The sequence below is a fragment of the Aphelocoma coerulescens genome, chromosome 1 (assembly GCF_041296385.1).
Source record: "Aphelocoma coerulescens isolate FSJ_1873_10779 chromosome 1, UR_Acoe_1.0, whole genome shotgun sequence".
Lineage (NCBI taxonomy): Eukaryota > Metazoa > Chordata > Aves > Passeriformes > Corvidae > Aphelocoma > Aphelocoma coerulescens.
Genome location: NC_091013.1, coordinates 10,315,458 through 10,332,896, shown reverse-complemented (window position 1 = coordinate 10,332,896; position 17,439 = coordinate 10,315,458). Strand labels below are relative to the sequence as shown.

The 17,439-nt window shown below is 34.2% G+C and overlaps 1 protein-coding gene across 11 annotated transcripts in view; it reads right to left on the bottom strand.

Moving 5' to 3' along the window:
* Positions 1-17,439, bottom strand: part of DMD (dystrophin) — a 1,181,986-nt gene that overhangs the window by 650,088 nt on the left and 514,459 nt on the right. For all 11 annotated transcript variants that reach the window (XM_069032076.1, XM_069032238.1, XM_069031841.1 and 8 more), the window contains 8 exons: positions 12,808-12,953; positions 11,636-11,848; positions 9,201-9,314; positions 7,916-8,071; positions 5,374-5,544; positions 3,969-4,151; positions 2,269-2,403; positions 1,360-1,509 (listed from right to left, as the gene is read on the bottom strand). In XM_069032076.1, the coding sequence (XP_068888177.1) occupies positions 1,360-1,509; positions 2,269-2,403; positions 3,969-4,151; positions 5,374-5,544; positions 7,916-8,071; positions 9,201-9,314; positions 11,636-11,848; positions 12,808-12,953 (1,268 nt within the window). The remainder of the gene's footprint in view (positions 1-1,359; positions 1,510-2,268; positions 2,404-3,968; positions 4,152-5,373; positions 5,545-7,915; positions 8,072-9,200; positions 9,315-11,635; positions 11,849-12,807; positions 12,954-17,439) is intronic.

Genomic DNA, 17,439 nt, shown 5'->3' with positions numbered 1-17,439 from the left:
AAAAGAGCAGGTATACAGAAATTTCTATTTACATTTCTGTTATGACACTTTCCAGTTACACAGAATTACCTGAATGCCTGCACTGCTCCAGGCTCTTTCCCCGACTGGGCTCTTTCCCTCCCCATCCTTCAAGTTTATTCTCAGAACAGCTGAGGACCCTCCCGTAATTTTTATTGTAGTGTGTTTACTTCCACTGTTTTCAAGAATAAGTATATTTCAAGCACCACAAAAGAAGCAAAATTTTTTCGTTGTTATGTAGATTGTCATCCTTCTAATACACCTGCTTTCCAAAAATCTGCACTTCTGCATCATTTATATCATTGTAACCGAGTAATTTTTGACAGTTTTTGTAGGTCATCTTTCATAATGTTCTGATTACAGTCATAAAGGGGCTATCTATGTCCTTTGCTAGGTCTTTCCCTAATAACTACTTCTGACCTTCACCAAGTACTGAGCTGATGTCCTCCTCATATTTATAGCATATTGTTAGATTTGGCTCTCCTTGTGTTATGTGTTTCTATATTGAAGTGTCTTTTCAAATCTAGCATTGATACAAGTACACTTATTGTTTAATGAAAAATATATATATGCAAAAGATATTACTCATATTTCATTTTTAAAATAATTTGCTTCTCGTTAAGAGTTTTGTCAGAGAAAACATCCTATGTATTCAATTTAAGATTAAATCCACTAGATGGTCACTTTGGTTTTGAAATTTTGGGGTTACCTATTTTACTGGTTTTGGCTGGGACTGCGTTAATTTTCACTGCAGCCTGTATGGTTCAGTGGTTTGGATTGGTGGCCAAAACAGTGTTGATAACACAGGGATGTTTTAGTCATTGCTTAGCAGGGCTTCTACAGTGCCCAGGACTTCTCCTTCTCACCCTGCCCCTTCCAGCGAGCAGGCTGGGGGTGGGCAAGGGGCTTTGAAAGGACACAGCCAGGACAGCTGACCTAAGCACCACACAGGGTCATGCTCAACAATAAAAAGAGGTGGGGGAAAGTGTTTTCAAAGTTGTCATTGCATGGGGACTGGTTGAGTATTAGTCTTCTGGGGGTAATTTCTTCTGCATCACTTGCTTTTACCCTTTTTTACTTTGACTTATTAAATCGTCCTAATCCCAATCCATGAGGTTTCTTGCTTTTGCATTTTCTAAAATCTCTGTCAAAGCACCAGGAGATGTGGAGCCTTGTGATGCTATGCTGCCTACTGGAGTTAGCCCACCACACCCATGAAACCACTTCTAATGTAAAATTTTGTTTGTGACCTGTTCAGGAGCTGTACCAACAAAATAACTTTTTTATTTTTTAAATGGTGTTAGACTGTCCTCTACTTAATGGGAGGACCATTAAATATACCTCCTGCTGAAGTTCTTCCCATCGAGTATTGAACTTCTCAAGTTTCTCATTGATCAATTCATCCAAGATTCCACCATCTGTCAAAGTCTGAGCCAGTTCCCGAATCTGGTTGCGATTATCTTCTGGATGTCTCATTAAACGTTCCAAAGACTGAAAAAAGTCAAAAAAAGTAGTTTATTTTCCTTTTTGTAAATAAGGTTCTACAGAGAAATCCCAATTTGCCTTAAAAATATAAGAAAGAAATATCACGTTTCATATAAATTAAAAATAGAGAAAAAAAGATGAAGTACTTATGTTCCATGCCTTGATAAATAATGTTCTGTACTACTTATTACCAAGCACAAAGATTTTTCATAAAGCAATAAATTTACTGCTTGATTTTAAAAATGTGGGCTATGCCCAATGAGTTCAGTGAAAGTAGTTGTACTTTAATATAAAAAACTCAGTTGAGTATCTAAATTGATGAAGTTCAACATCAAGAATGGATTATCAATGCAATATTTTGTATTTTGATGCACTAAAAGTAGTAATTTAATTTTTACAAATTTAAAAGGCTCTATGAATAAAAAAGAATAATAAACAAAGTTGCACTTCTATGATGGAAACTTGCCCTCTCTGAAGCCTTCAACATTTTTTGACTGTCTGAACTGAGGTCATTTTTTTTTAAGAATGCTTATTTTATCATTACCAAAACTGTCTATGACACCAGCCATACCACATTTAATTACTGTTTGATTTAGTTGGATTTGAATTCAAAACCTTGTTTCTTGAATCTAGTGAGAACTTAGGACTTTACAAATATTCTGAAATTTGCTCCTGTGTAATGTTAATTCACAGCTTGTTTAGAATGACATGGAATTTACAATTTATCAATACATGTGATTTGGTATTATTTAAGTTAGCACTTACATCTAAAGACTCAGAAATCTCTTCTGCACCTCCCTGGATATTTTCAGTTGCTTTGAGTTTCCGTTCGATCTCATTCAGCCATTTAGTTTCTACATCCAAATATGACAATAATTCACGCCAACATGCCCATACCTCCTGATGAAGAAAAGGTTTATTTAGATTGAACATCTCACTGAAAATTTTCACTCATTAAAATACTGAACACATTCATGCCTTATGCCCTAAGCAACATGGTTGATATCTGAGGCTTACGGAACAATACAGCTAATTTTTATTTCCCACTACTCACATGATCCAAATTAATATAAAAGACAAGAAAACCATCATTTTGATTAAACAGAGAAAAACCACAGAAAATAACATGAAAAAGTGATCACTTCTGCAAAACACAACTTGAATCTTCATTTTCATCTACTATTCACTTTATATGTTTTCTGTAAAGTTTTTTTAATATAAATATAAAAGTGAGCAGAATTTTTAAAGACCCATGTTAGAAATTTATGTCTTTATTATAAAAAGCAGTTAGATTCCTTATATATTCTATATATTAATTGCTTAAATAACAGGTTCATACAATGTCAGCTTTTAAGAATTCAGACTGAAATCTCTATGGAAATTAATTCCAAACCACATTTAGTGCAATTTATGTACCTTTTAAGTGCTAGAGTACTAAATATAATGTTGTAAAATGTTCTTATTCTCCTGAAATTAAATTATTGTCTAATATTTTATTTATACAGTGCCTGAAGATATCTGCTTAAATAAGCAGATAAAAATGGCACTATATACACAAACTAAACATTTAAACTCTCCATAAATAATCTTTTTTTGTTCCCTTTTTTTTATTAGCAGAACTTATTAATGTTATTGAAATGTATAACACTCTTGGAAGATCAAGCTTCCCAGAGTGCAATTCATCTCACCTAACTTTTCTCACACCAAATGAGGGTTATAGAGGGATATTAACATGCAACAACACATCATCAATGATCAGGGTAAATATAGATTACCAGTTTAGACTACACACCTAATTTTCCACAATGAAATTCAGACAAGATAAATTTTATTCTGGTATATTATTGTGGTGTATGAGGTTAGCTCTTTCAAATTATTCATAAGCAAAATATAGCTCTTGCAAAATTCACAACAAAAAAAACCACACCTAATTCACTGTGACTACTGTATAATATAAAAGCAGCGCCATGGCAAGAATCGGCAATGGAGTTGGCCAAAATGGCAGGGTCAACTTGAAATACATGAGAAATATTCAGTTTGCCAGAAGATCAAATGCTGTTCCCATGCTGAGGTAACACCACCTGACCAGCTTCAGGGCCATTCAATCAAAATCCTTAGCCATGGAAGAGAGAAGCACAGAGGAGCTGACAAAGAGAACATCACAGGGCTGCTACAAAGCCAGATTCCTGGCTTGATCTCAGGAGGGATAAAACCTTGGGCAGCCATTGCCATCTCTGACCTAAGAGCCATGTCTCAGTCTTTTCTTGTAATACAACTCTCCAGCAGATATGATTCTCAAAATAGCTTTGTGTGTGGGTCATAACATGGGGTATTTGGTATATGGCTCATAAAGAGAGGATAGCCTTGGGCTACCCACGATCCCATATGATGATATATCTGTGCTCTCCACCTTATTTCTTGCAGTTAGAAGGGCTACAAATACAACGACTGACAAGATATCAAACCTCCAAAGTCTTCCACTTTCCATTCAGTCTGCTGCAGAGTTGCTGGTAGCTGGTAATTAGAACATCAAGCTCCTTTTTCAAAGCCTCATGAGCTGCTGGTGGAGCCTTTGCTATAAAATTATTCACAGAATCTGTAATAAGCTTCACTTTCACCTCTTTCTGCAGAGCTTCCTCCTTTGCTCTCTGGAAAGGAAAAAAAAGAGAAGTTGTAGTCCTGGTTTAAGAAGGAAACTTATTTCTGATAACTATCAGTGTTCTCTGACAGAATCCTAGAGGGAGAAAAAACCCCAAACAACACTACAACAAAACAAAATACAACAGGAGGCATTTAATTCCCAGACTTTCTGACATAATCTTGAATGCATCCAAAAAACTTTGGCTTCATTTTGTTGCCAATACACAATACTCAATACATCTCACAGCCATCTAGTGTTCTGGAGCTCTCAGGCTAATGGAACATTCCAGCACTTTTTTCCCCCAGGAAATTCTCCGAACACTTTTAGCATCATAACTTATGAACCGCAAATGACAAAAAAAAAAAAAAAATCTGTTGTGTTACAAATCCACGTACCCAGATTTAACGGCAAAATCACAAGCTCACTTACAAATAAGTTGTTCCATAAATTTCCATACATTATGCATATTCTGACTGGCAGCAAATTATTTGTTTCAGTAAATAGAGAGACCATCAGTTGCATGGTCTGAAGTTCTCAAACACTGGAAAAACCCATGGAAAATGAAGAGTTTGAAAACAAAGTGTTGGATAGATTGTTAAAGCCATATATATAATGACAACCAGGTTATTATCTGGCTTCCTGAATAGCACAAACCAAACAATTCACCCTTGAAATAAGAATTAAGCCCACATCCAGTGGCTCAGCAGAAGTGTATTTAAGCATGTATCACAAGTTAGTGTTTTTGTCCAAAGGCCAAGTTCATCCCACCTGAAGGAAACTTTACTAGTTGAAATCAAAATATACTGTTTCTATACTCCTATATTAAAGACACAATATGCATACATGGCACACACCAATATGCATCCTAAAGTCCTATTCTTTTTTCTGCTCACTCTAAAGCAAAGACAAGATATAAAACTGATTTCACTCTACTGCTGCTAACACCCAATTTTTAGGAATTCCTCCTTAAGTAAAAAGAATGTTGAAGCTACATCCAAATCAAATATCCAATAAAGCAAAGAGGGAAAAAAAGCAGTGTGGTGTTGAGGAATATCAAATATCTCCTAGCATATTCCAAATAGAAATTACTTCAAGCCACCTGCTACGTTTAACTTTAGGCTGGTAGATCTGAAAAGGCACTTTTCTAAAAAGAAAGAGTAGACCTTTCTTTACAATGTGAGCTTCAAAAAAACTTTGAACACAGCTTAAGGAATTAGTTCATCTTTTACCTTCAGTTCCTCAACAGCTTTCTGTAACTCATCGGGTGTTTTATACTCAAAATCTCTTTCCAGATATTCTTCCTCAGCTTGTGTTATCCACTCATGCATCTCTGACAAATCCTTTCTGAGACTCACAGTCTTATCCAAACCACCTTTTAATGCAGCCTTCTTAGCATAGGCCTTTAAGAAAGAAAAGATTACATAGTACTTGAAGCAAAGCTACCATACAAACCTGACAATATTTTAGCCTGAAAATAATCAAATTAAATCCTATAATAATAACATTGCTAAAATTAGGCAGATGTTAACAAGTAATTAAGTAGATATTAATAACAGACAATCAAAAAGGTACTACATTTGTGTACACCCTTTTTTAGCGAATCATGGCTGTGCAGAATGAGGTTGTAATGATTCTACAAGAGTCTACACCATATGCTCATGTCATCAGAAAGAAAATCTGGAAAAAAAAAACATCTCCCAGGGACTATTTTCTGTGAGATGTAAAAAGAATAAACACAGGAGACTTTGAAAGTGCATCCAAGGATGAAACCAAAGCCCCTTGAGCTATAAAGTCAGATGACCTTCTAACTAGTTCGAATGCAACTTACTAGAGAATAAAGCAATATGCATATCTTTCTTCTGCTGATAAAGTCATTAATGAATGTCTCAGAAAGGTGAATATCCTAAAAATAGGTAAGGAAAAAAACCCCAACCTCCTATTGGAAGAAACTATTTATCTTAAAGGGAAAAATACTACTGTTAAATCATTTGCTAATCCCTAAGTGGGTCATATAACTGTGTTATTATAGCTCATGTATAAAACAAAAACTAGATAATATTTTAGATTACCTCCATCTAAAACCATTCTCTGATTCTATTCATTGTGCATAAACCTATCAAAATTGTCCCTGACTGATCTATCTTCCAATAGTATTAAGAAGTTTGCATCAAAAATAGGAAGTTGTACTGGTGCCATTTCTCAGAGTTGGGCTTGCAGAGCTTATTGCTCCAATATCCTGCTCTGTGGTGCTGCTTCAGTAAACATTATTTTCAGCAGTATCAGGAGACATTCTCTTAGTATTTGGTCTTAATTTCTGACTTTTATTGGTTTGTTACTCATCCTTGAGGACTGGCTGTTAAACATGAATGCTGTTCTGCATAAATGTTGTTTTACAGAACAAAATAGAGCAACAATCAGTGAGTATAAAAGCAGAATTGTATGTGGCTCTGCAAAATTGTCTCTTCTTCAGCCTCAGCACCAGAAGAGAAGGTAATCTCCCACCACCTGAAAAGAGTATCTGAATTGTCAATGACAATTGCCAATTAACAGCTCTCACAGTCATATTAACTGCATGTATATCAACCCAAGCTGATTTTTCCAAATATTTTCAGGAAACCTGGACAGACCAGACTGATTTTTGCATTTACTACTCATGTATTTCAATAGCTATGATTGAAGAAGTTCTGTTAGAAATGCCCACTGAAAGGCATCTGTGCCTCTTATTGAATGAAATTATTACAGGCAGATTTTCGGGGAAGTCAGAAGAAAACTGTGGCACACTTCTGTACTTGTAAGGCAATACTTGAAATTTCTGTGAGAGAAGTGCAAAAGTATGCAGCTTATTAGTATAACCAAAAAAATGGAATTAAATACTCCATGGTAGTGAAAGGGGAAAGACTACAAAACTGGATCAATAAAATGTCTTACAGATTTCAAAGATCAACATTTTAAAATATGTTTATGAGAAAAATATAGAGAGACTATTTTTCACATACAAAGTGAATAATAAAAAATTTTAGAAAATACATACCACATTAAAAGGTAACAGTTTTACTGTTATGAAAATATACATTATAAAGGTAGACAAGAGAAAAAGCAAGTAGGAAAAATTTAAAGGTAATAAAACATGAAAAAACTTATTTGAACTGTCATAAAAATAAGAATCCAAATACCATCAGTGAAATAATAGTAATTTTTAGCTTCCTTACTCTCCAAAATTATTAATGATGTCTTTAATTAAAATAAAAGAGCTGTCCTTTCCTATTATGCCATTCTCTCAACTCCATGTGACTACTGGAGACTAATTTATACACATGCATGCATATGTGCACATACTCTTAATTCCGAGTTATTGAATGATGAACCCTTCACTGCTTTAACATCTTTTTTCATCCAGAGCAATAACAAGAGATTACAACAATGTACAAGAAAACAAAAAACTAAATACAGAACTTGATTGTTTTGGCAAATGCCTAAACAACACCTTCAGAAATTTTGTTTTGCAGGAGCCATAAAATGACACTGCTGTTAGATCTAATATATTAGTATGTAACTTTGTCATTAAAATAGTAAGATATTGTTTTATAATATAAATGAATATACTTTACATGTACTGCTACAGGCTAAATTACACTCGGTAAAATATTAATTTAATTAATATATCTAAATTCAGCTTCATATCTACTGCATATGTATAGAAGGACAAATTCTGCCAATGATAACCCTGATGATTAATTTCAAAAGAACCAATCACAGCATGAGACTTGGTACCTGTTGGCAAATGTGGTCCCATTGAGCATTGAGATCCTTTAGCTCTGACTCTATTCTGGAAGCAAATTCTGGCTCTGCGTCACTCTTCATTTTCTCCCCAGTCTCATTAACACTGTTCAAACTGGGCTGGATTGTCTGGATATCATTTACTAAAGCCTAAAGAAACAGCAGAAGATTAGGCAAGCAGCATTCACACAAAGTTTTAAATATGTTATCTCTATGAAAACGTGACTACATGAGATTCTGATTTGTCTGGGGTCCAGATCTCCAGTCAAATGAGTACAATCAACCAACTTACCTATGAAAAGAAATAAGAAAGAAATGAGCAGCTCTAATGTGGCAAGCTATTCTATACCAAATAAAATTATGTCATTTTTAAATGTTATGTATGCATGCCCTGTAAATACATACTTATATAATGTTACATTACATATATCTCTTAAAATGCTTCCCTGCTGTTGGTTGAAGAAAAACATGAAAATACATAGAACTTTTATTCACATTTCTGAAAGAACATTCCATTATAATAGTGAAAAATAATGATAATTCTTATTTATATAATGGCTAAGAGAAAGTATGAGGAACTTGCAGTGCTGTAAGATCACTGTGTATGTTTCATAATATTTACACATCCTGCCAGAACATTTACAGAACTTGTAAATTCCACTGAACATACAGACAGGGACCATCATGGATTACAAGATTCACTGCACTAATACACTCTGTTGGGACAGGAAGAAGAATTTGTAAACCATGTGATGGAAGTACCAATACTTCACAATGCTTTAAAACTCTACTGGGATAGCATCTGGAACTTGTAAGTTTAGTGAAAAAAGGATGGATATAACTCAGAATACCTGCAAGTTCTTTTGTTACAGTCAGAAAAGTTTGTAAATCATGTAACAGATACAGAAAAAGATTTTTTGGCACAGATTATAGAGATTAAAAAAATAAATAAGCAACATTTCTGAACTCAACAAAGTAAATAAACAGTTGACTTTAGAGGCTAGTTACATATGATTTGTTGTATTTGATGTCTTGCTCCTGCTATAAATACATAAAAATACTGTCACTGTGAGTCTCCTTTTGGTATTAAAGTTTTCATGTTTTTAACTGAATTTTCCTTCAAACGGAGGACATGCAAAAGGTTCAAATACACTGCAGAAGGCAATCCCCTTACAACATGAATCTATTTTTAGGAACAGTAATCCTTTGTGGAACTGCCGTTTAAGCTCATCTCATAGAGAGTAACTGAGTAACTGTCAAGCAGGCAAGTAATACTCACTGTACACTGCTCAAGTTGCTTTTCCAGTGCATCTGAGTCTCCAAGAGCAGGCCACTCCTCCTTCAGAAAAACATCCACTTCAGCCATCCACTTCTTCAGTGTTTTAGTGTCATTCTGTGTATTAAAACGACATTTCATTGCATCACACAAAACCTGACTGGCAAGAGTGTAATTCATCCTGACACTACAATTAAACTCATTGCAATGTAATTTCAAGATTATTGAGCTGTCTGAAAATACAAACACAGCAAACAAGGAAAACCAATTTTACCTGGGACTGTCATCAACACTATAACCTGCACTTTGACCACTTCTGACCAAGTTTAATGTGTCTACGAGTAAGCAACTTCATGGCTCTCAAATTTATGCCTTACAGATATCATTTGTGTTTAGATACTGCATGCTTGTTCATTGGTTCCTTCTATGGCTTCAGACTACTCATACTTGGCATTTAATTCAGGCTCACCTATCAAATCTTCTGTGCTTCCATTTAATATTCAGACTCCTTTTGGAAGTTATATGCTCTAGTGCCTATTTTTCTACCAGAACACAACACAGAAAAATGCCCTCATTATTCAGAATGAAAAAAAAAGTGTAACTGAAAGAGATTCACTTCAGAAACTAAAATCATATAATGGCTCAATGAGTCATTTCAGAGTCTCTCAGTTACTGTTTGTAGCACTAGAATAGAGACATTATTTTCATAGTCTTTATTTAATTCTTGCAATTGATAAAAAAATCTGAACATCAAATACTTGAAAAGAGGGAATGCTACTAGTCCAGGCAACATTACATAGATAATCTAATAACTTGAAAAGTAGAATGAGATTTAAAAAACACCACCTAAAATTACCTTAAAATGCCATCTTATGTAAACAGATGCACATATTAAAATAAAAATATATATGGCAAAAATTTTAAAAGTAAATTATAAAGCACTTTTTCATTAAAGTATTTTCATCACCAATGAAATATATATTGATATTGATATTACATGCTGAATGCAAAGCTGAATTAAAGCACACAAAAGACATTAGAATAGAGACTTTCTCCTAAAATGTACACAAACGTGCCTTAGTAACTATTATGAGATAGGTAACCAAAGGGAACATCTCCCTAATGTGACTGATATATTTAAAAACAACAGTCTACCATGGAAAATTAAATCAATTAAAAAAATTAATTCTACAAAAATTATCAGTATATTTCAGAATGGCAATTATCAAAACAATGTTGAAATATCTACTGTGCTTTGCATTATCCAACAGTAAAAATAGTTCAGAATAATATTTCATGATGAAACTTTAATACCTTTACAAGAATACTTTAAGTATAGTTCATTAATGCGGTAAAATATAGATCTGGTGGGATTTCCTTAAAAAGAGATTAGTCTCCAGCTACCAATGAAGATCAAATGTATGACTCTCATTTTTAATCAGATTGTAAATCCATTTTGTTTATGAACACTGATTTCATCATATCCCATACTGATGCATTTCATAAATTGTAACAGCTAAAAATGACTTTTCTATTAGATGCGTACCATAGGAATTTCAGCAATAAATATAAGGGCTAAAATTTGTGTGCATCAACAGCTCATACAGCTTTAAAAATGTATGTTTTACAGAGCATGGTCATGATGTTCAGGACCTTTTTAAGAGCAGTGGGCAAACCTCTAAATTTGACAAAGGGGTGGGAGTAGAGACAGGAGGCAGAAGGGAGGGAAAAGACAAAATCTTGAATTTCTTAAGCAAAGTGCCTTGCTTTTTTTATGTGGCACTGTTTTGGGAGTAGAGTGGCATCTGTGAGGAGAGGACAGGTGCTGTCCTGTGCTGGACGTAGTTCCAGCTTCCTCCTGTGGAACCACCACAGGACATGGCTGATGCTATGGTGAGCTAGTGATGCTCAGTGACAACGTAGTTAAGAAAGGGCAAAAATGTCAGACAGACAGAGGAGAGGAGGAAAAAAGTGAGAAACAGCCCTACAGACACCCAGGTGAGGCTCCAATGCTGCCATTCTAAATACCTTAAATACACTTTTGCTTTCTGGAAACTGCTGCCAAGATACTACCATATTACAGATGACTTTAATTATGTAAGTGGGTTCATTAAAGTCAATATGGTACAGCTACTTCAGATGCATGAATAAGTGCTTCAGATACATTGAAAAAGGAAGTAGAGGAACATTATTTACAATTTTCACTGAAATTAAACTTTTTGCTAATGAAACAACAGAGGCAGAAATAGCTACGAAAACAGAATTCAAAGTAAAATCTTGCACCCATCAAAATCAAGCAGACATTTAAATACATTTTTTGTACTGTTTTGATCATCTCACTTTGTTATTAATTTCTGGAAGTACCTAAATGTGTTCTGTCCTAGTCCCATGGCAACAAGCCACCACATACAAGCTGAGGCTGAAAAAGTTTGATTAACCTGGAATCGCTGGAGTTTGGTCATTCGCTCCTCCAGTTTCTGGCAATGTTCCGCCAGCTGTGCCGAGAGTTTCTTCCAGCGGCCAAGGACCACCTCAGTCTCTGATCGGTAACTCTGACTGACTTCTGCAGGGGCTTTCCTGGACAAGTCTTCCACAGTTGTGCTGAGGTAATTCAGGCCTTTTTGCTGCTCTTGCAGAGAACTTTGTAGAGCCTATGAATAAGAAGCAAATGGAATCCTGATACATGTGCTAGGCAATTCTCTTTGTTTCACAAACACAGGCAAGACACAGAGGTCACCTTTGCTAAAGCAGGGAATGGCAAAATTTACTGAGCAATTTGGAATTGTTTTTCTCATGCAATGTAGGAAGTAGGTTTTTTTTAGTTGAACTGAGAATATAACCTGAGGTATTTATACTTGTTAATAGATGTGATCTACATATATTTCATTAATTTGAGATAAGAATTTACTATGGCCCTGATGATTACACTTTCAAAAGAACCAGGGAAAAGAACCAGAACATGGAGAAAAAGAATAAACTTAGAGAACTGATTCTGTGATATAAAGCTTTTTATAATTTCTCAAAAATTATGCAATTCTCATCCCAAATTTACTTCATCTATTTTTTTTTTCTATATTCTACTTTTTATTTCTGAATGTGCATCAAACAATATGCTCATTAGCCATCCAAGAGTAGAAACTCTACCAGACATTGAGATACAGGGAGGGTTTATGCCCACTGGCAAAATTTGTTACACATTTATGTCTGCTTGTAAATTTGACAGGAAATCTGACAAAAGACAGCGCTGCATTTTGAAAATCAGAATCGTTTTCATGTCAGCCCTGGAAAATGAAATGGCCTAAATCTATATTTAACTACCAGAGCAATCATCTAAGGAGTATTTTATATACCATGGAGACAAAAAAGGCTTTTTCCTTAACATTTTCAATATCTTATAAAATTGCTTTCAATGGTGAACACCACTTTAAATTCTTTAAACTTCAGGAATCAATATAAGCAAGCAACTACCATTTCCTGAAGCCCTGGCCTAAAACCCAAATGGGCATTATTTATGTAAGATCCACAGGCTTCAGCAGATTCATGTACCAACTCAGAGTTCTGTTCTAAACTTCTCAGTTGAGACATTCATGCCCACAGCTCGATCACTCACCTTTAACTCCCTGAGCCTCTGCTCCATGATTTCATATTCAGCAACTGCAACCTGAGGCACGGAGAGTTTAGTTTCTGACTGCTGCATCCACACAAGTATAGTGTTCATTGTCTCCTTGTAGTGTGCAGGAGGCAAACTGTCAAAAACTACATTCAATGGGGAAAAAAAGGGAAGGAAATAAAGGAAGGAAGGAAGGAAGGAAATAAAACAATTTTTTGCTTCACTATTCGGTTTGCTGACAGAAGACACTTGATAAAAGACCAAGCCTTATTGAAGCCTATGGCTGTTTGGCAAGAGATTGCAACAGGTCCAGAATGTAGCAGAATTATAAAAATAATTTTGGAAACAAAAATATTTTGAAAAATAAACACATTCATTCTAATGTGTTTGACATTTCTCTGCCATTTTATGAGTTGTGTGTCATTTGACCTTGTTATTATAGGTCAGAAGACAACTTATATGGCCAAGACAACTATTTTAAATGTGTCTGTTCAGAGATCAACAGACAAACCATTGAACTTAACCTAAAATCTAATTTCAGAAATGTATTAAGAACTGGGGTTCCCTTTTATGGCGCATGTTTAATGTGTTCAACGTTTCTGTTCAAGTAAAACATTCCATTTAAAACATCTGTTAAAAGCTTAGAAAATTAATCTTCCTTCTACAATAAAGCTGAATTTTATTGAACTCTGCTTATTGTGCCAACATTACAGCTGCTGCCAATAGACAACATCTGGCACACACATGAGCAACTCACTAGCAGAGACATTCCCTCTGCCATCAACAACAGTTGCCTCTACACTCACTGAAAAATGTACAGACAAATAGCATGACTGGTTGGGACTGAAACATTTCCAACTTGTACATAATAATGAAGAATATAACAGCTCAAAAAAAGTTACACCCATTTGTATCTCCTGTATCTTCCTCCATTTTTCGTGTTTCACAAAGAAATGTACTGAAAAATAATCCAGCTCTCCAAAAAAGCAGTTTTGACAAACAACATAGTTAAAGCTTTTAAGTGCAAGATTGCTTACATCATACAGATGCTTGGCAGAATGTACTTCAGATTTTAACCTAATTTTTTAGTTGATCAACAGAATGCTACGCGAAAAAAAATACATTTTCAGTTAGATATCATAACATACTAAAATCAGGACAATCTCTCTTGTGGAGTATGCACATTGTATGGCAAACTTTCCTCATAAAAGACTTGGCTGATCTGATTTATGACACATATCTAGGGATTTACAAAAGATAGGACTTAGTACCAGGAAAGACAAGAATTTCTTCCCTTGTGATGTATTTTCGTACACAGAAAGCAATAGTAATATATTCTTGGAAACACAAACCCAAACATTTTCTACCTCATCCAATAACATTTTAAATCTTTTCTTTCTTTAGTGAAATTTCTATTGTCTTTGATTCATTTAATCCAAACAATATCCATTTTAGAACAGAACTTACATTTAAATTCTTCACTCCAAGTGAATGGAGATATAATTTCACCAGCTCAAATATGTTAAAGAATTATACAACTCTTAACTGCAGCTTTATTTAGAAAAATGAAATGGAATTCAGTATTGTGATGTAATGTTTGACTTCTCTAAGTTATTTTCCCCTTTAAATGAAAAACAAATCCTATGACAAATATATAACTTCAGGCATTTAAGTAAAATAACAGCTATTTCTGGTAGAACTGAAGAGTACCTCAGAACAGGTGAAAAATGCTATTGCAAACTCCACCAAATTGCATCAAAGTCTTATCCTTCAAGTTTGCCAATAATATTAAAAATTCTAAAACTATCCAAACATTTCAAAAATTTCATTCATTTCAATTGTAATGAGTTGTGTTTCCTACTATGTTTGGATGGACAAAATAAGACTTAAAATGGGATGACAGATATTGATTTAATCAAGCTAGTGTCTTCACAATTTGGTTATTAAATACTACATTTTAAAAGCATCTTTGAGTTGTGTGAAACCATCGTTTACCCATTTCACTTTTCCAGATTACTGTAGATTAGTAATAGTGAAAAACTTTTTTTTTTTTTAAGATAGACAATGTGTCAGCATTTTCATCCACATGGAAGAAGATTAACTTTTAGGATGGCACTTAAGAGCCTTTATTATTTTAGCAGCACGTGATGTCAATGATGAGAATTCAGTCAAATTCCTACAGTGGGATTCACATTACCCAGTTATAACTGTCTAAATAATCTAATCCATTTATGGCCTCTCTGTGGACAGTATGAATCTCTAAATTCCCCATGCTAGTAACAAAAACCCATATTCAAGACCTGTTTCTTTTTATCCTAAAATTTGCTTTGTGATACTAATATTTATGGACTAAAGTCTGCACGATAAAGCAAAGTGCATTAAAATGGATTCTGTTGTGTTGTATTATATTAAAAAAATGAATTGGCATGAGAAACACATAGTATGTCCTCAATATGGGCCTAGTTTAGACACAGCAAAACTAGGTCCATGACAGAACTGTAACGAAATATCAGAGGGAAATTACAAATATGTTACTGTGAAATATCAGAATACAATTTCCATTCCAGAAGGGAAAAATGTTTTTGTATTAATCCATTTCACTTGTAGGGAATGCATTGTGGTGTGACTGATATCGTAACCCCCAAGAACTGACAGGCAAATACATTTGCACTCGCATATTCCTTTTAGAGAAAGTCTGTAAATTTGGAAAAAGAATGTTCAAATAGATACTTGTTTATGATATATTTCTAATAAACAGAAGTATCTAAACATGTGAAAATAGCTTTCCAAGTAATTAATTTTTTTTGTTTGTTTTTTCTCACAGCTCTCCTTGTTTTTTGTGACCAGATTTTTCAATCAAAAATATTTTCCCAAATCAAAAATGAAATGAGAATACAATTATCTCAAAAGCTATCAAAACACACTGGATAGGTTGCAATGTGTTTCTCCTGCAGTCAGTACAAATCCCAATGTTCATCACACCATCGTGAAAAGCAATAAATATAATCTATGAGACCATTTTAGTAAAGACTTATTCCCTGAAATAAATTAACAAGATTAAACTTCATGTATTTCCAATAAAGATCTTTTTAGCAGTAAATGCAATTTAAAACCAGGCTGATTTTTTTCACAATTTTGTTTTGCTTATTTTGTAATGCAAATATTTGAACCAATTCATCAAGGTCTTTATACCGATGTCTTCATAAATACTGTGATTCCCTTCTCCTAAATTTTTAACCAGAAAGTCTCAAAGCAGAATCATAAGGAATCTTTTCTAACACTTGATCAATGTTATGCAAGTGATTTAAGACTTCCAATTCTCTTTTTATAAAGCTCTTAAAAGAAACGGGAGGGAATAATAGAATCACAGACTGGTTTGGGTTGGAAGGAACCTAGAAGATCATCCAGTTCCAACCCCTTGTCATGGGCAGGGACACCTTCCACTAGATCAGGTTGCTCAAGCCCCATCCAACATGGCCTTGCCTTCCCAGGGAAGCCCTTCCCCAGTTCTACAGGATCTACTGTAACAGTAAATATCTTTTATAGACACAATTATTTTTTCGCTGGTTTTATTTCCCATCCATAAAAATATTCATTTTTACCACTGAGGAAAAGGATAAAATCACCTCCAGAGTAGAGGACATTATCTCAAACACATTCATTTCACAGGCTGCTTTGTCCTTTTGATCTTGATTTAAATAAAAAATTATTACGAGAGGAAATGGATGGCAAAAAAAGGAAAAGAAATTGCTTGCATGATACTTATTAAAACAATAAATTCTCACACACATCTGAACTGTATCTTCAGCTTGAAAGACACATTTAGAGAAGGTTAAGCAAATTTTATCCCTCAAAATCAAACAGCAATGAATATTTTTACTACTAAATCATAGTTCAGGTCTTAAAGAAAACTTATAGTTATGAAGTTTCCAGGGCACTTGCTTAAAATTTTCCTTCCTCAAGTATACAATGATTTGTGAAAGATTGTTTTATGTATCATTACAATTTCACTGCCACTTAAAACCTAGTTCCAATGCACTTAGGAGCATGAAAATAAGTTAGCAGTTCAAAGATTTAACCAAAGCAGAATAATTACAGACTAAAATTCCAAATGGTCATCATACTGCTACAGTTACTGTAGTTTATTATCTTATAAAATTATGCCAAGTTCGAATTGCATGAGCTCTATGCAATCCAACACTCTTAAGATACTGTATTAATGAATTAGAGAGAATAATGATGTGCATGTAAAATAATCATAAGCATGGCATGGCTAAATAAAAAGTGTAAAGAATCCTGGCATGACATAGAAGGCAAAAACTTTCTAAAGTACTTCCTGAAATAAACAGAAGAAACATAATTTGAATCAGATGAATAATTCATCATTAATAATAACAACAGCAATGATGACAATGATGACTTCACCTTTGGGAATTACTGATGCTGCAAAGGTAGAATCAGAAATTGAAAGGAAAGCACAGTGCATAAATTTATGAAGCAGAGAAAAATGGAAATAAATATAACTTTTTCTTTTCCACCTCCACCTTGATACTTTTAATTTTACCGGTGGCAAAAGAATTTTTTAATATTTAGTTACTTTCTAAAAATCTAGCGACTTTGCAATTTCCCTCT